This window comes from Leopardus geoffroyi, chromosome E1 (genome assembly GCF_018350155.1).
Source record: "Leopardus geoffroyi isolate Oge1 chromosome E1, O.geoffroyi_Oge1_pat1.0, whole genome shotgun sequence".
Lineage (NCBI taxonomy): Eukaryota > Metazoa > Chordata > Mammalia > Carnivora > Felidae > Leopardus > Leopardus geoffroyi.
In genome coordinates, this window is record NC_059330.1 from 35,843,692 (window position 1) to 35,868,356 (window position 24,665).

The window sequence follows — 24,665 nt, forward strand, 5'->3', positions numbered from 1 at the left end:
GGTACAGTCCCAGGTGGGCATGTTTCACACGCCCAGGTCCCAGGGGTACCAGCAAGGGACCACAGGCCATCCAGGCTGATGAGAAACGGATCCGTAGGGCGGGGGTGACAGATGGAGGTGACGGGTGGAGGTGACGAAGACAGGCAAGGTCGGGGGTAGGGACGAGGTAAGGCAGGAGGGGCCCTGGGCAGGCGGCCTCAGTGCACTTGGCCGGCTGCTCTAGAATTCTGTGCTTCTAAATAAAGACCCTGTGGCCACCTGCATTCTCTGAGCCTCGTGTTATGTTTACCAACAGAGGGCCCGGGCGGGGAATACACAGATGAGCCTCCATAGTGCAGCCACAGGGGCTTCTGGAGTGCAGAAGTGGGATTGTGGGCCCAAGGAGCAGTAGTCAGTGCAACCAAGGGCCGCATTTCTTAGCCAGAGTCAAGGAAAACAAAAGTAGATTCCTTTGTAGGCATCATCTCTTGTAGACGGTGACAGACTTCTGACCTCTCCTATGGGGTTTTCTCCTGCACCTTCTCCCTGCGGCGAGAAATGAGGGTGCCCGCAGGCCATTCTTCTCCCTCGCCCCCTCCCTCCCTCCCTCCCTGCCCGGCTTGGCCAAGATCGGGAGGGCTGTAATGTGGGACTCTACTCAGAGCAGCTCACAAAAGCCCTCTGACAGGTAAAGAGTATCCCCATTTTACAGATGGGGACGTTAAGACACAAAGGTGTTCGGTAACTTGCCGAAGGTCCACAGTTAGGAATTGGCAGCCTGGCTTCGGAATCCGTGCTGTCAACCCCTGGGCTACACAGCCTCCCCCCTCACCAAAAGCAAGACAAGCCAGCTTTCTTCCCCCGCCTGTGAGGCTCTGAGATGCCCGTGGGCCCCAGTAGGTGGGTGGGAGGGCCAGGCAGAGCTAGATGGCCGTACCCTGACATGGCGACACCATTTACAGGGACAGTTTGTTCCTTACAGTAACCAGAGGAGCGGGCGGGGGGAAAACTGCCATCCAAGGCCCGGAGAAACCAGGGGAGCCTGGGTAATGATCACATGGCAACTAAGACCTAAACCCAGCCCTCTTCAAACACATAAGTGAGACATGGCCTTGCTTTGACCCCAAGATGGGTGAGCCCAGGCTCCCTGGGACTGAGCAGACCATTATTGTCCCCCAGGTGGGGGCTACCCCGTAAGCCATGGAGGGGCTCTGGGGAAGCTTGTTTTGATGGAAAGAGCAGATACTAGCTTAGGATCCAGAAGGCCCTGGCCTTTCCCATGACTCTCGGTGATTCAAGCCAAGGCAAGACCCTGTGCCCCGGGAGCTAACCTGGGTCTCTGAAGACCTTTCTAGAGAAGACAACAATCAATACTGAGGACAGGTGGGAGGAGGGGTGTGCCTCTCTCCCAGCCAGGAGGTCAGGCGTGCTGGGTGGGGACAGCGGTTGGCCCTCCTGTCATCACTTCCTCTCCCAGGCTGCGGTCCTGCCTCGCCGTGGGGCGTTTGCTGTGCAGGACGCTGGGGTGCTGACGGTTCATTAGACGGGCCTCGGAGGAAGGGCCTCTGCCTCTGGGGAGCCTCCAGGCCAGCCGGCCAGGGGCATGCAGCCCGTGCCCCTCAAGGAGTCTCCACTCTGCGGCAGCAACAGCTCCTGTCCAGTCTCTCATTAGTCTGGGACGGGGGACATCCACATTTCCTACTGTCACAGCCCCCAGGTTGGCGGGGACACAGCACTCCAGACTCAACTTGAGTCAGAGGTAGGAGCAGGGGCCTCAGAAGGAGCGGTGGGTGTCGGGATGGCAGAGGACATGAGGCAGAGCACAGAGCGAGGCCAAGCACGGGAAGGAAGGGAAAAGGATGGGAAGGGTGGGAGCAGAAAGGCCTGGATCCCGGGGAACGTGTTCGACTACCGGTAGAGCCTCCCAAGCTCGGCGTCAGAGGTTTTATCAAACAATATTTGTTGAATGAATGAGTACTTAGGGAGAACAGACGGGTATTAGGGGATGAGGTCCACAAGGCTTAAGAACCGTGCGGCTCCCAGAGCCTGGGTTTCAGAATCTGCCCCTGCCAAGGCTCGGCGGGCTCCGGTCTGGCCTGGGCCCCTTCCTTCTGCCTTCCCAGGGAGGACCCGGGGGAGGCCCAGCGCCCCGGGGGTCCTTTCTGGGGCCCGGGAAACGACGTGGCCCTCTGCGGCCCACCTGAGCCACTCGCTCGCGTTCCCCTCCCCGGGGTGGATGACACCTCGAGGGAAGACCCTTGTTCTCAGGGGCATGGCTCTCCTTTGGTGGACGTGGAGGTACCCCTGTTTCTGAAGCCGGGCCGTTTGGGGAGGTAACAGAACCACGCCTGCTCTTACCCAGAGCGTCCTGGGCAGGGCCAGGGTCTCCGGCAGCTCAGGCCTGGGCTCAGGCGGCCTGTGCCGGTCCCAGTGCAAGCACAAAACCAGCACGGAGAGCGTGGGTTTCAAGAGCCTGCCACTCTGCCCGCCTGTCCCTCCCCCTTCCCGCCCCCCCCCCCCCCCACCACCCGGGGCCTGGTTGGCCCGGCTCCCCGGCTTGGCTGCAGACCGAGCCAAAGGCAGAGGCCGCACCGGCTGTTCCGTGCGGTTTGTGTCCACCGGGTGGAGGAACCATCCCGAAAGCCCGGGGTTCACTGAGTGGTGGGAGGGCAGCCACCACCCTGCCATGCCCTCTCCCCTCCCGTCCCCGGTCCCCTCCTGCCCTGGACTTCCAAAGCTGTGTTGTTGCAGGTAATTAAAGGGTTTTAATTAAATTAGGATCCCATCTGGCTGGGATCAGCCAGGCCCTTAACGAGGATTGTGTGTCACCAACATCAGAATGTGGATGGGGACTCAAGACGTGCGGGGGTTGGATCTGGGGACGGGAAGCCTTTCAGAGGGAGTAGAGAATCCTTCTGAGCCCTCCAGGGGCCCCCCGCCATGCAAAAGCGACACGCTCCACCTCCCCAAGTGGAGACTGCGTGTCTCCGTGCCCGGCAGGCAGTCGGGGGAGGACCGGAACTTTTCCCAAGTTCATTGTCGCCTGCAAGCCCCTAAAACGTCTCCCGTGCGTGGCAAGGTCTGGGCGCATTCTCTCATTGCTACAGATGAGGAAACGGGTCCACAGACGGGAACTGCTCAGACACATCCATTGAGTCGGGTGGTGATAGATTTACCTGTAAGAGATAGAGATCCAAAGCACAGCGGCTTAAATGAGGCAGAAGTTTGATTTTTCTCTCACGTAAAAGTCTGGAGGTGGGCAGCCTGGAGCCCGTATGGTATTTCCGGTGCACAAAATACGCCCTTGCACCAGGTGTTTGGGACCCAAGCCTTCCCCGCCGCCGCTCCCTGCTCTGACCCTTCCAGGATGTGACCCTGACGCCCATTGTCTAAGATGGCGGCCAGAGCTGTCTTATCAACTGTCTTTCTAGAAGTTGCCAAATAACCTTTGGCTTACACCTCACTGGCCTGATCTCAGTCACATGGCCACATCTAGGCGCAAGAGAGGCAGAGAGAGATGTAGTGTTTCATCTCAGGCAGCCCTCGGCCCAGCTAAAAACAGAGGATTCCGTTACTATGGGAAAAGGTGCAATGTATATCACAGGACAGTTAGCGGGCTCTGCCTCGGGTGTTACGGGACAGAACCAGGCCAGGAACCCGGGTCTCCCAGCTCCAGCCCAGGGCCATTTCGCCCAGCTCCCCCAGGGAAAGGCTGAAGCTAACGTAAACCCCACGCCCCAAAACCCAGGAAGGAGGAAGGAATACTGTCGAGTGAATCATTTAACTTTTCCTAACGATGCTCCAGGGTGGGTAGATCCCTAGGTGTTCACCCAAGGGCATCTGGGAGATGATTGATGCTCTTTGTCCGAAGCCACCCAGCTAATGAATGACAGACCCGGGACCGGCGCAGATCCAGACTCCTGCACCACACATGTTGCCAGTGCAGTGGCAAGTTCAGGAGGTGCCAGCTCGCCCTTTGGGACCATCTAGCCAGGTGGCCCCGAGAGGACGAACCGGAAAGCTTCGAAGTGGCCATCCGTCGCTTGGATTTTCCGGTCGGCTTTTGAGCTCGCCAGGCCAACCGGAAACCGGGTCCCCCGTGTAACGGGAGCCCAGCCCCCGACGGTTGAGCACCAGGCCTCTTCTGTCATTTGTGCTCAAGGATGGTGGCAGCTGCCGCTCCGGGGCTTTGGCATAACTGGCAGGTGCCACCCCCGCCCGATCTTGCCTCCTCCCGGGGGAGGGGGGGGGCTGGTGGCGCCTCTCTGCGCCTGTCACCCCAGCCCCCGGTTCTCCTTGCAGGACCACAGGACTCAGAGTCTGTGGAAGTAACATTTCTCTCTCCCACTCCCAGCCGTGGCATTGGAACGCTTCCCAACACAGAGCGACCGGTTCGTTGCGTCTCCCACAGCCCCCTACACCTACTCGACTGGATAATCCAGGTCCCTGGTCACCCCCTGACCTTCAGCCGCCTCCACCCCCATACACACCCTTCCCCCACTTCCCTACCCACCCATTGCCTCCTGCATCTCTGAGCAATGGGCCCCAGGAGAGCGCCACATGCAAGGTCACCAGCATCCCTGCCAAGGATGGGGAAGGGGGGTGACTCAGTCCCCGCTTACTCATCCCAGGGAGGAAACATGAGGGGGAAGGAGGACAGAGGAGGGACCTAGACCCTTGCCACTCGACCCAACATGTAGCCCCTCATGAGCCCCACAGACTGCTGGGAAGGTTCCCCCCCTCAGAGGTGGGGACACCGAGGCCGAGGCAGTAGAGTGCACAAAGCCGAAGGGCAGACCCGAGGGCCGGCTTTCCCCGTGTCCGTATCGCGGTTCCTGCCTTCAGGGAGACTCCGGGCAGATGAGGGAGGCGGATGCTGTCCTCACAGGGCTCTTCAGTTGTGGAGGGACAGACCCTGCTTCCTCAGTCTCATAGGGAGATACGGGCTGTGACCTCAAAGGGCATCCAGTCTGGGAGGCTTGTTCCAGAAGCTCCCCTCGGATGAAGGAGACGAGGCCTCTGCCCTGGGGCAGCTCCCCAGCTAGGCGGAGCGGATGGGGAGCTGGGCCACAGGACCGAACGGGCAGCGGTGGGGGAGCCAAAGGGGTGGGGTGGGGGTAGGACCTGGAGCTTCTCTCTGGGAGAGGAGACAGGCTCCTTCTAGAGGGATCTGCTCTCCCGTGAGTGCTTGAACGGCAAGATCAGGCGACCGGAGAGCCCTTTTTGTCGTCCTTGGGGGAGGTCACAGACATTGCTCACCCAGGACGCAGAGGTTGGTACCTTCGTCACCAGAGGCAGTGGGACAGACCCCTTACCTTCTCGAGGACCAAGGGGGCGTAGAAAATATCTGGTGGTGGCAAGACTATCAGGGCCCAGAGGTCTATTGCAAAAGAATCACAATCCGGGAGAAAAATCTATTAGCAAGATCCTAGCCGAGGAGAGCAGCCAGGTTACTGGGGAAGGGCAGAAAAGGAGGGATGAGGCAGCGGAGTGTGCGCGTGGGTGAAATGAAGTTATTAAAATGAACCCCCCCCGCCCCCCCCTCCCCTGCTCAGGCCGTATGCGTGCCAAGCGGGCCAGCCCTCCAGCTGTCAGCAGCATCTGGCTCTCCACAAAAGAGGAGCCGGAGGGGGGGTGGGTCAGAGTGTCCCCCGGTCCTGCTGATCGTCCAGCCAGGGCCAGGTGAGGGGGGCCCAGGACCACCCCCCTCCGTCTCTCCCTCCAGTGCCCACAGGGCCGTGGGCGGTGCTTGCGTCTGGGAGGCATCCGCAGGTGAGAGAACCCACCAGATCTCCGAGGCAAGCCCCCCCAGGGCAGGGCCTGTCTGAATTCTAAGCACCTGTGCCACCTTCCCACCCACCTGTCAGGGTGGGAAGGGAGAGTGTAGATATGGTGGAGGGGCGGTGGGGGGTGGGTGCGGGGAAGAAGGGGTGCGTGTCTCAGATCTCTGCTCAGGAGAGGTGGCCCCGGGAGGCACGGTGCAGGGGAACGCTGGCATAGGAGTGTGAGCCTGAGTCATGTGCCCTTTCTGGGTCACTTCATACAGCAAGGTGGCTTCTAAGGCCTCGTCCAGCTCTGCTCTGCAGCGAGAGGAGCACTGGGCCGTGCTGAGTGCTGGCGGGCAGGGGAGACAGGCTGCGGGCGGTAGGACCGTTGTCTTCCCCTCTCATGCTAGGACTTTCCTCGCTGTGGCTGCATGGCCGAGAGGGACCCAGGGGACCTGAGTGCTGCCCTCCCAAGCGAGCAGCTCGAGGATGACCTTAGAGAGGGCCCTGTGATCTTGGTCCTCGGGGCTCAGCATCCCGCTCACCGAGCCCCAAAGGGCCCGGCTGGCCCTCCCAGGCAAGGCGTCACCGGCTGACAATCCATCCCAAGGCCCTCCTGTCGGCTGGCGGGGGGGGGGGGGGGGGGGAGGGGATGGCTGCTTTCAAGCCTCCTTCTGTCCCCGCTCCCCCCCAACCCAGCCTGTTCCTACACTGACTGACACATGATCAGACAGAAAGTCCGACACCCTGCCTCTCTGAGAGGACCCTTCCAGGAGATTTTCCTAGGAGAAGCAGCTGGAAGGTAGTCGGGAGGGAGCCTCAGAGGCGTCTCTTCATCTTAGGGGGCCAGAGCCAGAAAGGAACAGAGAGGTCACGTGAGTGGTCCTCAGAGGGTGTCCCCTCAGGAGCGTCGGCATCTCCCTGGCTCCTCGCTAGAAGAGCGAATCGTCTGGAACCCAGAACTCCATGTCTTAACCGACGCTCCCGGTGGGTCCGATGCCCACTTGCACGGGAGAAGCTCTGGGTTGGGCATATTCCTCATTTTACAAAGAAGCGGAAAGAGACCCAGAGAGGAGAATGGACTTGTCCAAGGCCACGGGGCCAAACCCTGACAGAGCGAGGGCCCCCGCCCACCCGGATGGCAACCCAGGGAGACAAGGAACACAATGGCCCAACCCATCCCCCCCCCCGCCTCTTCCTCCCCAAGCTGCTTTGCAGGGGCCACCCCCACCCCCTGGGATCACCGAGCAGTGTCTGCCCAGCTTTCCCAACAGGTCCCGAAAAGGAGGCTGGGGAGGGAAGCCCTGAGGCCCTCCCTGAGCACCAGCCCCAACAGCTGTTGTCGCCCCGCAGCTCTGGTCTCCAGGGAACATCTTGCCGCCATCTAGCTGAGCAGCGCTGGCTGGACGGCGGGGCACCCCGGGCCCTTTCCCTCCCTGGACAGTTCAGAAAGCAGTGCCCTGGGAAAGCTTTATTCCCGGCTCCAGAACAAGACTCTGCACACAAGCTGACAATCAGGGGATCGCACACCCCGCCCTCCCCTCCCCCACCCACAGACAGACACCACGGAACAGGTCCAGCGCCCTTGTCAGTCTGGCGTCACGCGGCCCCGAGCTGCTGAAGGCCCTGTATCCATCCGGGTGAGTCCCAGGCTGACGGGCAAGGCTTACTGGCTGGACGAGGACGCTCCCAGAGGAGCCAGCAGGGGGGTGGGGTGGCGAGGGGACACAGCGCAAGGGTGGGCTCCCATCTGTGGCCTTGGTGGTGGGAGAACCACAGTCACCCTCTGTTGCAGTTTAAGGATGGGTGCCCCATCGGCACAAGGGTGGACAGGGGCGGCGGGGAGGGGAGGAGCGGCAATGGCAGGAGAGGGAATTTTGGGAAGGTTACGGCCTGGCGGGGAGCAGACGGTCTGTTCGTCAAGACGTCAAAACGACTCCAAGGGTCACCACTTCGGCCTGAAGCCAAGTTCAGTCCACAGTCCAGGACAATGGGCTTGGGGGGGGGGGGCGCCGACTCAGCGGGGCTCAAGAGTTCCTCCGGCCCCGCCCCTCCCCCCACCCAGGGCTGGCTCCCGGGCAGCCCCGTCTTGTCTCTGCCATCCTTCGGTGCCCTTGCTGATGAGAGACCCCTCTCCTTGTTGCTTTTCTTTCTCAGGATGGCAAGGAGGGAGCCGAGGCTTCGGGCTCTTCTCCGTGACCTCATCCGGCCACACTGGTCTGCCTTCCCCAGCGGTCTCCTGGGCCCAGCACCTTCCTGTCGCTCAGCAGGGGAGCCCCGCGGGGCTGCCCAGAGACCCCACTCCTCCTCCAGTGCTCCTATGCCCCGGCCGCTCCACAACCCCAGGCTGGGGCCCCGCACTTGGGACCCCTTCCCCACCGCCACGTGAGACTTGGCCCCGGCCCCACCTGGCATCTCCTTCTCTCCACCACCCCCCTTCCCTGCCTGAGGTCCCTCCCGTGTCCCTGCCCAGTATCCAGCCAGATGGCCTCCTCCGCGGGCAGGCCCGTCCTTCCAGCCCCAGCCCGGCCTCTGTGGCCTGCCCGGGGTCACCCGGAGGGGTAGTAGGGGGTATCACTGTGGTAGTTGTAATCTGGGCACACCTTCTGGACCAGCCTATAGTCCGTGCTGTAGAAGGCGATGTAGACGCAGACGACCTTGAAGGGCTGGGAGCAGCTCCAGGTGGCTGAGCTCTGAGCGTGGTCTCGGGAGCAGGTCTTGGCCGGGTCGTGGGTGCAGAGCGAGGTCCGGCGGCCCCGTTCCACCTTCTCCCACTCCATTCGGCAGTTGAAGATCTTGGAGGCCTTGGCTTCGATGAAGATCTGCCGCTCCTGGTGGAACTCTACAGCTTTACTGGGCGGCACGAGGCTGATGGAGATGTTGCCCTGGCCGGTGGCGTTGTGTCGGAAGTGGACGCTGAAGGTCCCGTTGCCGTGGTCCACGATCTTCCCCGTGACGAGCAGGTTCAGGGCCACCGTCTTGATGTTGGAGTAGAAGTCACCCCAGCCGAAGATTTTCTTCACCTTGGCCGACGGTGGGGGGCTGTGGTTCGGGCGGTTGGGGGGCTGGCCAAGGACACCCCATGCCTCCCCGGGGGGAGCCAGCAGCCCTAGGAGAGTGGAGTTGGCCACGAGGCGGGACTTAGGTGAGAGGTGGCCTCGCTTCCGAGGCATCCGGGGCCGGGGCTGGTTCTCGTGGTCATCACGCTCAGGGTCCTCAGAGCCGGGAGGACCGTCATCCTGGCCGTAGATGACCTGTGGAGGGAGTTGGGAGGACAGTGACAGCCCCGTCCCCAGAGGACCCAGGAGTTCTGGTCACTGTGTCCCCCACCAGCAGCCTCAACTCCCTGCCTGTCCCTTCCGCTGACTTGAGGCCGAGTGATGTCTCACCCGTCTTACTCTAGGGGTTGGATGCATACTCTGGCTTGTGCCGTGGTCCCATCTCGCCCTCTGACACTCGGGCCGCCCCCATCTCCTCACCCCACTGTCCCGTCTCTGGCTACCGCTCAGCATCTGGAAGGATGGTCGAGAATTCTCTCCAGTGAGCCATGGCACCAGAGAGACACAGCCCCTGCCCCTGAGGAGGCCCCATTCTGACGGGGGAGGCCCAGCTCCCGATCCCGGGAGAGTCCTCATCCGATGTCAGAAGCATAACCTCGTGGTGACAGAGCCCCCGGTCTTACAGGAGAGGTTATGAGGTTACAGTTTCACAGAGGAAAATCCCCCCGCCTCTGTAAAAGTCCCAGGGTGATATGGAGGCACAGTCACGGCCCTCAAAATGCGCCATCCTTCCGCTGGGAGAGCCCCCCCCCGCCCCCCGTTTGACAGGACAGGTGCGGCCCCTGCTTTTTGCCACTTCCTAGGCTGTTTAGATGAGACCCCACCACCCTTCCCCTGGGGTAGTTTTGTCCTCTGAGACTAAGAGAACCAGCAGACAATGGGATAAGAAAGCTGGGCCCAGTGACCTTCTCTCTCCGGTACAAAGGCAGCTCAGGATTGGGCACGAGGAATGGGGAGGGGGGAGCCCTGGAGTGAGTTCCACACCCAGGATGGCCCAGCCGCGGCCAGTCAAAACCTCTGGGGACCACCGAGGGTGCCATGCCAGGACACTATCGCTCTACGAGGCAGTTTTTCTTATTCCCCTTCTACAGATGAGGCCACCAGGTTACGTCCCTCCAAGGCCAGGTCGCACGGGGTCGGCCCTCCCATTCTACCACACACTCCCAGCCCCTCGGACCAGGTAGGTCCGTTTATGGAGATTGAATCCAAGCCCCATCCCCACCCGGAATCTTCTGCCAAACGGCCAAGGCTCGGCCAGCCTCTCTCTGCTGGACCAGCTATGGCAACAGGCACCACCTGGGAAGGCCTCCTGGAGGAGCCGTGGGGGAGGGCCGGCAGGACGGAGTGACCCAGCTCAGACTGGGGACAGCTCCGGAGGGCAGCAGGGAGTAGGCAAGGTTTCCAGCAGGGAGTAGGCAAGGCAAGCCCGGTGTGTGCTTACTCAGCTTCGGGACAGAGTACTCACCCTCTGTGTCTCCTTACCAGTGCTAGGGACACCAGCTCAGAGCGGGGCAGCATTTGGGTTGCTGGTAACCCCTGGGGTGAGGATGGGGGACCCCAGAGGGCTGGGCTCTGGAGGGCTCCCAAGGGGCCTGGGGTCTTCACGCCCCCTGTTCTGATCCCGGCCATGCCTGCAGAGGTGTGCTTGGGTGGCCCTGCCTGCTAGGCCCCAAGGGTAGTGGGAAGGGACAGCCAGGAGGGGAGACTCCGGGGCGGGGGGGGGGGGGGGGGGGGGGGCTGGGCTCGGTTCTGCAGACCTGTGTTTACTGGGTCCTGGGGGTCGAAGCTGAATGGCTGGAGGGTGGGGAGAAGGGCCGCAGGTGGGGATGAGAGAAGGGGAGGGTGCTTGTACATAGTGGCAAAGGGGAGGTGGCACGCGCGCGCCGGGGGGGGGGGGGGGGGGGGGCTGTTGTTTTGAAGAAACAAGCAGGTCCAGATGTGGGGCCGAGGCTTCTCTACGACAGGACTGGGGTGGGGGCGGTCGGAGAGGAGTTAAGCCCCTGGCGGGGGGGGGGGGGGGAGAAGCGGGGGGAGGGGGTTGTCCCGGGCGTCCCGGGCCGCAGGGACGCGGCGAGCGAGTGCACGGGGAGCGGGCTCTGGGCGCTCCGCTCAGCTGCCGCGGGCGCCCGGGGCGGGAGCCGCCTGCCCAGGTCCTGTGGGGCTCCGGCGGCGCGCAGCCGGGAGAGGAGAAGAAAACAACAGGCGGGGAGGGAGGGAGCGGGAGGGAAGGCGCGAGCGGGGTCCGCGGGGGCCACCCTCCGCGCCCCCCCCCCCCCCCGCCTGGACAGCCTCCGCGCGCTGGCGGGACCCAGGTCCCAGGCCCTCTGGGTCCCCGAGGTCGGAGGAGAGCCCACGCCCCCAGACCTGGTAGGTCGTCAGCTCCGCCACCCACCCCCACTCCCCTTCCGCGCGTCCCGGGGCGCCGGGACGGGGTCGAGTAACCCTCGGCGCCCCGCTGCTGGCCTTTTCCCTCGTGCTGGTCGCACCTCCCGCCACCAGCGGCCGAGTGGGTGGGCCAGCCGAGCACCCTCTCCCCGCCCCTATTAACCCTTGCGGTCCAGTCTCCGTCCTCGGACCCGCCCTCTCCCCCTCCACCCCCCACCCCCGGCCTCCGGGCTTCCCCTCCATCCCGGCGATGTCGGGGGGTGGGGAAGGGAGAAAGTTTCCGGGCTCTCCCCCGTCCTCCGGGCCCCCGCCCCTCCGCGCAGCTCCCCGCGGGCCACTCACCAGATAGAGGCTGCCCTGCACTAGGAACACGAAGCAGCAGCGAGTCAGTTGCATCTTCCTCCTCTGCTCTCGGGTCCCTGTCTCTCCTCTTTTCCTGCCGGGCGCCCAGGCCCCTGCCTCGCCCCTGCTCCTTCAGGCGCGCCGTCCCATGCTCCAGTCCCCGGCGGCTCGCGGCCCTCCCCTCTGCCGGCCGCCCGGGACCGACCCCGCCCCCTCCGGTCCAGCTGTGCGGCCGCCGCCGCCCCCCTCCCCCGGCCCGGCTGCGCGCGGCGCGGCCCCCTCTCGAGGTCCCAGATGGGCGCCCCGCGCGCCTCGAAGGGCCCCAGCCGCGCGGTGCCTCTGCCGCTCCAGATCTGCGCTCGGCGCCCCCCGCGGTCCAGCGGCGCCGCTCTCGCCCAGATGTGCTGGGGACCCGCGCGCGCGCCCGTCCCTGGCGCTAATTCCCCAGACCAGACGGCCCCTCCCGCCCCGTCGCGGCGCGCCCCCTGGCGGACGCCCCTGGCCGCGCCGGGCCCCGCCGCCCGCTCCCCGCGCAGCACCCCGCCAGACTGGAGCGCTCCTGGCGCCCAGGCGGCTCGCGCTTCCTCGTCCCTCCCACCGGCGGCGGCGGCGGCGGCGGCAGGTACGGTGAGCCCAGCCGGTACCTCCGGAGTTAACTCCTCCCCTGCCGGCCCGCAGCGGGGGGACCTAGGACGAAGGCGACCGGACGCGGGGGCGGAGGAAGTCTGGGCGAGGAGGGGAGAGGGTGGTGGCCCGGGGATAGGGACACTACCCTTTCCATCCCTCCCTCTGGCAGGGCGCCCGTTCCCCCCCCCCCTCCCGCACCCCCACCCCCGCAGCGGGCACTGGGAATCTGCTGCCCTGTCCTGAACCCCAGGAGACCTGGACTTTGGAAAGGTTATTTTTTCCAAACCCATGCCAACAGCCAGAGAGAACGTCAGTAATGAGTAGCCTATCCCGAAGCTGAAAGTGACTTTCTCTCTGCCAGACTTGCTTCTGTGCCGAGGGAAGTTCTTCTGGGTGTCTAGCTCGTACTCCTTGTGTTATAACGTCAGTTTCTTTCCTCCTCTACTTTACTCGGGGGGAGGGGGGGGTTGGGATCACCACCACCCCACCCCCCCGCGCCGTCCGATTAATGTGATGGGAAACTTTGGCCAGAGCCCTGGGCTGAAAAGGTCACCGGGGGCCAGGCTGAATTCTGGGGCTGGGGTCAGGCGTCAGCCTCCTGAGAAGCTGAGGGGCGAGGCGGGCAAGGTTTCCTTGAAAGCTGTGCCTGCGTTCTTCACTACTTACCCTCCCTGTGACCCAGGGAGCCACCAGGACAGGGTGCTCCTATCCCATGGGGTCCTTGCTTTTCTCCGACCTCTGCAAGCCCCCAGGGCAAGGAGGACCCTTATTTGGAATTCCCCAAAGTGGGGCCCATCCTCCGTGGTCCCACGCACATCCGTGTTTCCTTCCCGGAACTCCAGGACCCCTTCAGTCCTTAGAAAAAGCAAAGGTCAAGTCCTTAGCACCCCTTGGAGGTTGTGAGGGTGAGGAGGTACCCCGGCGGTTGGAGTGGTCCCACTCCGGGCTGGGCCGAGGGAGCACGGTGGGTGGGCACTCTGCTCTGTGGCCCTCCGAGCCTAGCTTGGTCTCTGGCTGCAGCCCCCAGCACGCACCCAGCCTCCTCCCCCACCATCTGCCAGGCGGGTGCGCGGGGAATGCAGATGAATCTTAATATCAGCCTGGGCCAAGTGCGATGAGGGAGACAGATTCTGCAGAACCCAGACAGCATCGCAGAGCCCCCTGCATTCCCCCAGGCGCCCTAGGCAGTACCAGGATGCATAGGAGCCCCTCCCTGGTGGTGGTGGCAGGGGTGGGTGTGGGCACGTCTATCAGAGACCCCCAAAGTCCGGGGAAGAAGGAACAGACAGATCCTTGTCTGGCCTCCGAGCCTCGGGTCCGGCTGGGAGGAAGAAGCTGTTGGCCTGAGCGTGGGCAGCTGGTTCTGGAGCTCAGCTAGGCAGAGGCGTGGCGGGGCCCACTCCCGGTCCGTCCCCAGAAGGGCCTATCCCCAGGAGAACCGTGTGGCTCAGCAGAGAGGGCACAGGTTTTCAGGCCAGACAATCCTGGATTCCACTCCAGGCCCGGCTGTGTGACCTTGGGCAGGTTGCTTTGGTTCTCTGATGCCAGTTTCCCCGATCTGTTGTTGCAAGAACTGAAAGAGACAAAATGTGCAAACAAAGCTCATGCACAATGGCTGGCGGGCAGTCGTGGGAGTGCAATCAAGGGAAGTTCTCGCTTTTCTACTTCCCACACATTTGCTCTGGCGGCGCCTCCTGCCAGGCTTGCCCTCCCTGCCCTCTCGGCCATTTCTGGCTCTCACTTCCTTCAAGTTTCCCTTCTGCATTCGTCCGCCAACCCTTAGTCGGGCCTGTCCTCCGTGCCAGGTGCCGGGCCGGGGTCTGGGATTCAGAGACGAGCGGGACATCCCTGCCCTCAAGGGTCTCACTGGCGAATGTGCAACCGAGACGTGGAAACTGATGATTCTAATTCGGTGTGGTGAATGGATGATAAGGGATCCCTGTGACAGGCATCACGGATGCACCGAGTATGGTGCGGGCAGGGTCCAGGAGGCTCGGGGAGGGCCTCCTGGAGGAGGGGATGCCGAGGCCTTGAGGAGGGGGTCGGCCAGCAAGGGCCATTCCTGGCAGAGGGCACTGACTGGTCACAGGGAGGATGCTGGGCGCAGAGGCGGTGTGCTGTTACTGGAGCGCAGAGGGGAGGGGAGGAGAGGCTGGAACAGGAGGCTGTCACCCATCAGGTCATGGGTTAAGACCTCTGAAGGGTTTTCGGCGGGGGGGCGCTGGTGATTGTAGTCAGCTTGCATTTTGGAGAGCTTTTGGAGAACTCCCTGGAAGGAGGAGAGACTAGAGCGAGGGAGGGCGGTGGGGGGGGGGACCCATTAGGGGATAAAGGCAAGGGTCTGGGGAGAGGGGGACACTGAGGACATCTTGTAGGAGGCAAAATAACCAGGATGTGTTTGTTGCTGAGACGAGAGAGGAAGGCGGAAAGGGGCTTGCTGAGGTGAGCACCAAAGGCGTGGGGGAGGAAGGTGGGTTCTGGAGAAAGGATGGCGTGGTCAGCTTCGGTCATGTCAAGCCTGGGTGCTGCGGACCCCCAAGGGTGGAATAAAGTCTAGCCCGGGGCGCAGGAGGCATGGATGACAAGGGGAACAAGGGGCTTGGATGGGCAGAGGAAGAGTGGTCCAAAGGACCCCAGTAAGGAGCTGGCAGGCAGGGGCAAGGACGGGGGCAGGCTGGTCCTGGAAGCAGTGGGGCGCCGTGGGGTTGTCACAATCGTGTGCCACGCAGCGTGGGGGTTCTTGCAACACATGCAGATTCTAAGAGGGCCTCACCCCCGGGAGCCTTTCAGGAGATAGGAGCCCCCCACCATGTATTCTTATAAGCCCCTGCCCCCGTCCCACGTGACGCCAACGGGGGTTGCCTCTGGACTTCACTTTGATAAACTCTGTCAGGAGGGTCAGGAAACAGGGAAACGAACAGCAGCTCAAAGGAACACGGTGGCCGGGGAAGGGGGGGGGGGTGGCCAGAAAAGCGACCGCTGGGGTTGGCTGATTGTTCTGGCAACCGCACCCCACCTTGGTCCTTCTAGCTGCTCCCCTGGGTGGGAAGACAGACCACAGATTCTGTGAGCTGGGTGCAAGGCCCCGTGCTGGAGGCAGCACCCCCCCACCCCCACCCAGGTCTGCCATTGAGGCTAACCCTCCCACACCCTGCCCTGCCCCAGGAAGGGGGCAGCACCCGGTGCAGGGGGCCCACCCCTCGGCCCCCAGCCTCCTCAGTGCCCCCGCCGCCAGGTGCAGTTGGCACTTGCTTATAGCACCTCTGCTCCCACTGGCTTCTGCCTCGCCCTGGGAAGGATCCTGTCCGCATCCCTCTCCATCCCTCCTCTCCCCTCCCCTCCTGGGGGAGGGGGGGGGCCCAGTGCTGCGGGGAAAGCAAACAGCCCAGTAGGTGCCCGGTAGGTTAGGTCGGTGCTTATTGAATGAATGGGAAATGGGGTTCCTGATGCTTTGAAAGGCAGAGAGTGGATGCCCTTGAGCCAGCCAAAGCCAAGAGGTCTGGAGGGGGGGGGGGTAGCGGGAGGGGGGGGTGGAGGCAGCCACCGATCATGATTGTCGATAATCTCTCATGTTTACCAGGCAGTTTGCACTTTGCAGTGAAAGTCCAGCATCGTGTTACGACGGATGTTACATCCAGGGGACTGGGGGGAGCCCCGAGACAAGCCCTGATCCAAATGAGGGGGCCAAGGACTAATCACAGAGAACTCAGTCCTGTGATCCTGTGATATGAGGATCGGCCTGGCCCCGGCGGCGGGGGGAGGGGGGGGGGACGGTGGAAGGGGAAGGAAAGAACCCTTCCGGAAGAGGAAGCAACTCCTGAAAAGGCCGGAGATGAAAGCAGTGGAGGTGGGTTTCTGATGAAGGCGACATGAAAGGGTGCCTTGTCCCACACAGAGTCGCCGGGCCCCGACTTTCATGTCCCGGGCTGGGCATGGAGGCACCGCTGTGATGGGCAGTCCTTGGGCGCACGGAGAGTTTGGGGTTTGGGCTCCGAGAGAGAGATGGAGATTAGCCAGCCGAGACAGGGCAACACAAGCTCCCAGATGGTGGGCAGTGGTGTAAAGGTGGAACCCAGCAAGTCCCCAGTGAGAGGGGAGACTAGGAGGGGCCGGGGGGGAAAAGCTCTGCGAGACATGACATTTCAGCTGGGATGTAATGACCTGGAGGCCTTGGCCCCGCCGCAGAGCTGGGGAGGGGGCTTCCAGGCAGAGGGAACTGTACACGCTAGGACCTTGGGACGAGGAAGCGTTAGCACCTCGGACAGACTTGAAGGAAGTGAGTGTGGCCACGGAGCGGGGAGGGGGCGAGCCGGCAAGGCGGGCGGGGCCGGGTGGCCCAGGGCTTTGTGGGTCTGGTTAAAGATTTGGGGTTTCATCCCGTGATTGAGGTGTTTCGGGTCTATTACAAGTTTTAAACAGGGGTCAGAGCTGCCCTCGCCACGATCACTAGAAAGGTCACTCGAGGGGCGCCTGGGTGGCTCAGTCGGTTGGGCATCCGACTTCAGCTCAGGTCACGATCTCGCGGTCCGTGAGTTCGAGCCCCGCATCAGGCTCTGGGCTGATGGCTCAGAGCCTGGAGCCTGCTTCTGAGTCTGTGTCTCCCTCTCTCTGCCCCTCCCCCGTTCATGCTCTGTCTTTCTCTGTCTCAAAAACAAATAAACGTTAAAAAAAAGAAAAAAAAAAAAGAAAAAAAAAGGTCACTCGGACAGCTGTGGGGAGGGTGGAGAGGGGAGGGGGTAAAAGTGGAGGCTGGGAGGTGCCCGTGGGCTGAGTGAGGACAGACGCCACGGGGAGAAGGACGCAACGTTCAAGGGGTGCAACGGAGAGAAGTTCGACTCCAGGACACGCGGTCGAGGAGTCAAAGGTGACTCCCAGCTTTCTGGCCCGGAGGACAGGGCAAAGAGCCGGTTTGGGGGGGGGGGGGAGATGCAGCGCCCCCCACCCCCTCCTCAACAGGAGGAGTGTAAGGTGCCATGGGGTGGGTGCTCAGGGGCAGGGAGTAGCCGGGGGCAGCATGCAGGACCCACTAGAGGGACGAGACTGGGAGGTGCAGGAGCCCGCAGGATCATCGGAGGGGAGATCTCGAGGAGCTTGCAGAGAACAGAGCATGGCAAGGGTGCGGGGGCGGGGGGGGGGGGGGGGGAGTCTACCAGAGCCAGGGGTGGAGGCAGGAGGGAGGAGGGAGGAGGGAACCGGCAGGGCGAGGGACAAGGGAGCCAGGGAGGCAGGTGGGAGACCTCTGGCCCCGAAGGCCCTGAGGGAAGCCGCCCACGAACATCCCAAGTCATTTTGTCCATGCCCCTGCCCCTCGCGGGATCTCACCAGCGGACAGGGACCTTCTCCTGGCTGGCAAGGCTCCCACGGGGGCTCTCGCAGCGTGGAGAGTCCAGCCCGTGGCAGGCCCGGATGAGGGAGCATCTCTGAGATCTGCTGTCTGGGCGATCTTGGGTGAACCTCTCTTCTTTGGGCCTCAGCGGGAATCATAGTGCCCACCTCATGGGGGGTGGGGGGACTGACGGGTGTGAGAGCATCTGGCCCTCTGCTGGGCGCCTAGTACCACCCCTGGTCTTTTGTCCGAACCGAGCCAGTGGCAAGTGCTTTGTAAACACAGAAGCGCTGAAGAAAGGGATTCTGGGCCCGACTCCTTGCTGCTACCTCTCAGTATCTTCAAAGGCGAGGAACGAGGCGGGGAGGAAACAAGGCCTGAGCGGAGCCGCTAAACTGCAGGCCACCTGGCCCGGAGCCGACACCTGGCACCAGGTCACCTGTCCGCCACCTGTCGGCTGCACCCGGGTGGCTGTGGTCAACACCAACTCCCGCAGGGGGCGACGGAGAGACTGCGCGGGCGTGTCGCGTCCGAGGCGAGTGGGGTCAGCGCGCCACCTGGTGGGCGCTTGGGGCGCCTCCTGTAGGCGCTTTGCGGGTTGCCCTCCGTCCGCAGCGTCCCCACCCCCGCGCTCCGGCTGGTGCGCCCACCCCTCCGCGCGCCGGTGCCCAGCGCCCAGGGGCCTCCTGGAGACCCTTCAAACGGCCTGTGGCCTGTGCTACCCAGAGGCGTCGTTCCGCGCCCCAGTCCTGGAGGCAGATCGCCTGGGTCTCAGTCCTGGGGCCGCCGTGTCTCGGGCAAATGACTCCACCCGTCTGTGCTCCAGTTTCCTCGTGGGGGCAATAAGAGTATCCACGTTATAAGGTTGTTGAGAACAGCGTGTGGTACACAGTAGGTGCCCCATAAATGCTGGCTATTGTTACATTCGCCTTCAGTGCCTCGTTTAACCAGAATTTCAAATGCAGGGAGGGGCTGGGGCTGGGAGGGGGGGGGGTCGTACAACTTGGTACCCGGAAATGAGCCTCGGGCTTTTAATTTATGAAATGGGTCAATATAGCATTGGCAGTGGGAAGTTCCTGCTTCCTTTTCACGCCAGGGGCGCGGGGTGGGCGAAGAGGCGGGGCACCCCCGGCATCCGCATGTTCTCCCGCACCCCTGCTCCTCGGGTTGGCCTCCTGAATCCCGGCCACATCGCCCCTCTGGACCCCGTCCTCCCCCACCCCCCACCCCCACCACCCCCCGCCCAATAGACACTGGGGTCAGAGCACCGCGTGGCCCCATCTCCGGAGCGCCATCCCCGGAGGTCCGGGAGCATCCCCCCCCCACCCGCACAGGGCTGGCCGGGCGCTTCTGCCCCTCACCCTCACCCGCCATCTGTCGCCAGGGCGTCCGGACGCACCAGGCTGCGCCTTCCATTTCCAGGCCGGTGGTGACGCCTGGTGGCGGAGGGAGGGACAACCACGACCTCCGCTCCGCAAAGGAATCCCTACTGAGAAGCTCTTCTAGGCGCCGCTGGGGACCGCTGGGTAGGAGTTGGGGGGTGGGGTTGGGGAGCAGGCGCCGTCAGGGGGATCCAGGAGCTAGAAGAGCTTCCCAGGGCAGCCTGGGCCTGCGCTTCTGTTAGGGAGATGGGATCTCGCGTCTTTCGTCCAAATCAGATCAGCTGTGGGGCAGGGGGAGTGGTGGGGCCACTGAGGGGACTGGGGTCCGGACCCAGATGAGACACCGGAGAGTCCAGAGGAAGCCTCCCCTAGCTTTCTCCCTCCACCCCACTCGGGGTCATCATCGTGCCCCTCTGGTGCCTCAGTGCCCCAAGATTTCAATGGGAGCGGTGCAGGGCAGGACACGGGGGCGGGGTGGGGACTAAGCCTGGGAATGGCCGCAGCCTGCAAGGGGCCTCCGTCTGCAGCCCCGGAGGCCTGACGACCGGGAGAGGCAGCAGGAGGGATGCCACCTGGAAATGCTTTCCTGACCCCCGTTGTGTCGTGGACCACCAGGGGAGTGTGGCTGCCCGCACCCACTTCCGGCCAACTCAGCACCAGCCTTCTCCTTCCCGCCCCACACCCCCTCTCCCGAGGTGGGCGGGGCCGACCTCAGCCCAAAAGCATAGCCTACTCACTGCTGAACGCCAGGCCTGAGGTCAGCCACCTCCGGGATTTCACAAACGATGCCAGCTCAGGGTGTGCAAAGTCGTGCTCATCACATTCTGACCCACAGACACGTGGCCTCCTGTGTCCCCCCCCCCCCCCCCAAGGGCTCCACCCTCCAACTCCTTGGAATCTCGGTGCCCGCCTCGCCTTGGGCCTCTCTCCCCAATACCCAATCGCATCCTTTTCCATCCCGACGCAGGCTTCGTGACTCCACCATTACTCACTGGACCACAGCAGCCCCAGAATGGTCTCTCCCCGCCCCCCGCCCCCACTCCTCACCTCCCCGCCCAGCCAGAGGGAGACTGGTTTCTGAGATGCTAACAGGATCTCGTCCCTCTCCCTTTTCAAATCCTTGCAAGTTTTGCCACAACCCCAAACTAGCCAAGCCACGCCGAGAACACTTTCTCAGCATTACCCAAACTCTCTCATTTAATCGCACTACCCAGCGATTAACCCAGTTTCTATGATTGCCACATTTTACAGACGAGAGCACAAAAGCGTCTAGAGATGAGGTGACTTTCCCCCACGGATCATACTCATACTCTTCAGAGCTGGGATTTGAACCCGGGCGGTCTGGCTTTTAGAGCCCACGCTTTTACCCACCGCACCAGAGCGTCCTGAGGTGAGGTATTTGTTGTGTTGGGTGGGAGATTCCTTTTTTCTTTTAATAGCACCGATGAACGATTTTGATTTTCATAGAAATGTTTCTTTTTTTTTTTAAGGTTTTCTCTTTATTTATTCCATAGTTCTTTAATCAAGATTCTTAAAAAAAATTTTTTTTAATGTTTATTTATCTTTGAGACAGAGAGAGACAGAGCATGAGCAGGGAAGGGGCAGAGAGAGAGGGAGACACAGATGTGAAGCAGGCTCCAGGCTCTGAGCGGTCAGCACAGAGCCCGACGCGGGGCTCGAACTCACGAACTCTGAGATCATGACCTGAGCTGAAGTCGGACGCTCAACCGACTGAGCCACCCAGGCGCCCCAGAAATGTTTCTTTTTAAGGCTTTTCTTCTATATTTTCCTTTATTTATAGCAAGGGCTACTGGTTTCCCATATATGGGGGTCAAACAACATGTCCCTTGAAAATGAATTTAATTTTAGGGGGAAAAAAGTGGCCAGTTGAAAGGTACTAAGTGTGTAATAGCACAGGCGGAATGTGGACACGGAAAGTGGGTGTTGGGGCGCCTGGGCGGCTCAGTTGGTTGAGCTTCCGACTTCGGCTCAGGTCACGATCTCACAGTCCGTGAGTTCGAGCCCCGCGTCGGGCTCTGGGCTGACAGCTCGGAGCCCGGAGCCGGCTCCTGATTCTGTTGTCTCCCTCTCTCTCTGCCTCTCCCCCTCTCACACTCTGTGTCTGTCTCTCAAAAATAAAATTGAAATAAACGTTAAAAAAAATTCAAACAAACAGAAAGTGGGTGTCAGCGTACTCACTAGAACCTTCTACTTACTGCTCAGGAGACAGTGCAGTCTCTTCAGCTCGCTTCCGGGTCCTCTGGCCCTGCTTACCTCGCCAGCTGGCCTCTCCCTTTCCCTTCCCTACCCTCAGCCCCTTGCTGGGGCCTCGGACTGTATATGCAGCTCCCCAGATACACCAGGCTTTGTTTGGGCTTTTTTTGTTTATTTATTTAGTGTGTGTGTGTGTGTGTGTAAGAGAGAGAGAGAGAGAGAGAGAGAGACAGAGAGAGAGAAAGAGAGAGAGAGAGAATCCCAAGCAGGCTCCACACGGGGCGGGATCTCATGAACCTCGAGACCATGACCTGAGCCACAATCCAGAGCTGGACGCTTAACCGACTGAGCCACCCGGGTGCCCCATTTGGCCTTGGTGCCTTTATGCACCCTGTTCCCTCCGCCCCACCTCCCAAACACCTGCAAACGCCTCTGACCCGTGCGGCCGTCCTGGCTCAGGCATCATTTCCTTCTTGAAGCTTTCCTGAAATGGAATTGCCGCCTCTCCTGCCCCTGTTCCCCCAGCGTCACCTGTCCCCACCGACTTTGCACTTTGCACTTTGCTATCCCCCCCGCCTCCGCCCACTCCCCAGAAGACAGGGAAGCTTTCTCTGAGCCTTGTGCGATGCTGCCCTGCGGACAGTGGCTTTCAACCCCCTCCCAGTGGCCTCCAGTGCCCTCCAGTGGAGATCCACTGGTAATGCCCCTCCTCAAGGATCCCTTGGGGGGTAAGTGCCCCCTCCAGCAGCCTGGTTCCTGCCCCAGAGCCCAGCACTCCCAGCCCAGCACCCCCACCACGCCCCCCCCCAGAGAATGCGTCACCATCTGAAATGTTCTCATCTCCTCTCTATGGCCTCCCCTCCCCGCACTGGGATGGAAACCCCATGTGCCTGTAGTGGGTACCGCGGCCGCTGTCCGACTCGCCCTGGGAGCCCAGGCTTCTCGCAGGGGTAGGCAGTGGACACGTAGTGGGTCTTACTGCTTCCAACTTGTTGGGCAAATGGCCCTGGAGAAGCAAAGAAAGACGACATTTCTTCAACCCTGTCGGTGACCTCAGAGGCGCGGGGCTGCGAAAGGAGAGAGGAGATTCTCAAAAGTTTTGTCTCGATCCCTCTGGTTTGTGTAAGGTGTTACAAAGAACGTGTAGTACTGGGGCGCCTGGGTGGCTCAGTCGGTTAGGCGTCCGACTTCAGCTCAGGTCATGATCTCACGGTCCATGAGTTCGAGCCCCGCGTCGGGCTCTGGGCTGATGGCTCAGAGCCTGGAGCCTGCTTCCGATTCTGTGTCTCCCTCTCTCTCTGCCCCTTCCCCGTTCATGCTCTGTCTCTCTCTGTCTCAAAAATAAATAAACGTTAAAAAAAATTAAAAAAAAAAAAAGAACGTGTAGTACTATGGCTCATAATTAAAAAGAAAATCCAACAAAGCTAATAAAAACAAAAAAGAAAGGAAATAAATTAGAACTTTCATTTCCTGGGGGACAAAGCGAGAAAAAAGCAGAAGGCTTCGTGTGGGGGATGGTCTGGTGTGTCGGGGAGCACAGGTAGTCTCCTGAGGCTGGGGGTGGGGGTGAGCTGAAGAGGATGGAAGGTGGGGTGGCAGGAGGGGTTAGTGGGGAGACAGGGAGATTCTAGAATTGTTATAGAAAGGGTCTGGGTAGAGCGGTGGGAGGCCGCGGTGGGGGGCTGAGGCTGGGGGCTGGGAAGCCTGTCTAGAGTCATTCGGATGTGGGCGGATTTGGGATGGTTGGTGGGGTGGGGGTGACTCGGGAATCCACGGCCGTCCCTTGGTGCTGCCCCTGGGACGTTGCCTGTCCCAGATCCGGCCCCTGACCCAAGCCCCTTTTGGGGACTAGTCATCTCCCCTCTCTTGGCTTCAGTTTTTCCAATGATGGCATAGGGATTGACATAGGAGTCACCAAGGTTCTCCCAGCTTGGATGGCCGCCTCGGTGGGCGCTGACTCCTGGGACCCAGGGAACCTGGCGTCGCTGGGCCAGAGCCGGCAGCGGCCCTGGCCGCCCCCACCCCCGCCAACAGAGCTCTCAACGGGCCGCCTCCGCCTCCGGCCAGCAGAGGGCGCTGAGGCGCCACCGCACCTGCCCGGCTCCGCGGGTCCCGGAGCCGATAGCTGCCGGCTGAGGTCCTGGGGGCGCCCCTGCGTCCACTGCCTCCCCATCCACGGATCCTTCTCTCTGCCGCCCCGGTCGCCCCAATGTCCACAGGGCTCGGGTGTCCGGTTCTCTGGGCCTGGGCCGAAGAGGGCAGGCTGGATCTGGAGCCTGAAGGGGCTCAAGAAGTCATTCCTTCCATAACCCTGCCTCCTCCTCCCTCCTTGCAGCCAGCCCCAAATCCGGAGCTGGCTGGACCCCAGCGCTGACATCTGTGGGCAGGATCAGCCCCGGGCTGCAGGCTCGCCCTCCTGTGTCTCGATTCATCTCATCCCAAGAAAGTTCCTCCTTCCCTATTTCATGCCCCATGGGCTCTGCCGTCCCTGGCCTGGCAGGCTTTGGGGCGGGCGTTGTCGCAGGATCAGAAGACGTGCCGCAGCCGCTCACATGCCTCATTTGTCCCTCCTGGGATTCTGGCCATCCGGGCTACTGTCCCTGGAGCTGACTGGACACACAGGTGGACCAGGTCCCCAGCAGAGCCAGAGAAAAGGGGGGGCTGGCAGGCCCAGACTTGCTGTGTGAGGTAGAGGGATCGCTTTCTGGCTTGGCTGTTGCCCAGCCACCAGAAGGGAGGGAAACCCATGTGGCCTTGCCTCCCCAGCCGTCTGTGGCCCCCAGGATCGCTCCCCAGCGGGACTGAAGGCCCCTGTTAACCGACAGTCCAGGGTCTGTGGCGGGCCGGTGATGTGAGCGAGGCCTGGCCGATGGGGCTGCAGGAAAACAGATTCCAGGGCAAGCTTCACCATATGACATGGGCCGTGGACAGTGTCTCTCCAGGAGTTCGGGGCTGGGATGTGGAATGAATGTGTGGGGAGAAACTGAATGATCAGCACCCCGGACCAGGGTGTGGACCAAGACCCCACACCCCAAGCCCATCCCCTGTGTCCCCTTCTCCACGTGGACTCTTTTCTCAGGATGCTACTCATGAACCTCAGCTGCGGGGATGGGGCCAATGGGCAGCTCTTTTTCAGGCTCGTCCTACTCCTACGCTGTCGTCGGTCCCCGAGTCCAGATGGAGTGCACACCTACATGCTGGAGAGACACGGTGAAGGATGTGGACGTGTGCAGATAAGCTGGACCAGGAAGTCCTGGGCTGGCCATTGGATCAGCTTGCCCGGAACTGTCACGTCCTGAGCCACGATGGGGCGGCGGGAGGGCATGGTGGTTAAGACTTTGCCAAATCCAGGTTCAAATCTGGGCAAGGACAGCCCTAAATACTTAGCCTCACTTTCCCCACCTGTAAGGTAGGGATAGTAGGATTAACAATATTTCAGCAACACCAGGTTGCTGTAAGAGGTAAATGGTAGAGTGTGTAATAACCATCCTAGCAGACTCTGAGTCGTAACAGGAGTTCTTCTATACTCATTACACAAATTAACTCACTTAATCCTTGCTATAAACACCTGAGGTTGGTCCTATTA

At 61.9% G+C, this 24,665-nt stretch overlaps 1 protein-coding gene across 3 annotated transcripts; it reads right to left on the reverse strand.

The window, feature by feature from the left end:
* Positions 1-7,200: 7,200 nt before the first annotated feature.
* Positions 7,201-19,708, reverse strand: NXPH3 (neurexophilin 3). Of its 3 annotated transcripts, XM_045488474.1 has the most exons (3): positions 19,603-19,708; positions 12,824-13,730; positions 7,201-8,998 (listed from the first exon to the last, which is right to left on the reverse strand). In XM_045488474.1, the coding sequence occupies exon 3, from the start codon at positions 8,915-8,917 to the stop codon at positions 8,294-8,296; it is 624 nt and encodes a 207-aa protein (XP_045344430.1). In that variant the 5' UTR covers positions 8,918-8,998; positions 12,824-13,730; positions 19,603-19,708; the 3' UTR covers positions 7,201-8,293. The 3 variants fall into 3 exon arrangements, with proteins under 3 accessions (XP_045344430.1, XP_045344429.1, XP_045344428.1); XM_045488473.1 differs by lacking the exons at positions 12,824-13,730; positions 19,603-19,708 and adding an exon at positions 11,531-12,311; XM_045488472.1 differs by lacking the exons at positions 12,824-13,730; positions 19,603-19,708 and adding an exon at positions 10,286-11,329.
* Between the last annotated feature and the right edge of the window lie 4,957 nt (positions 19,709-24,665).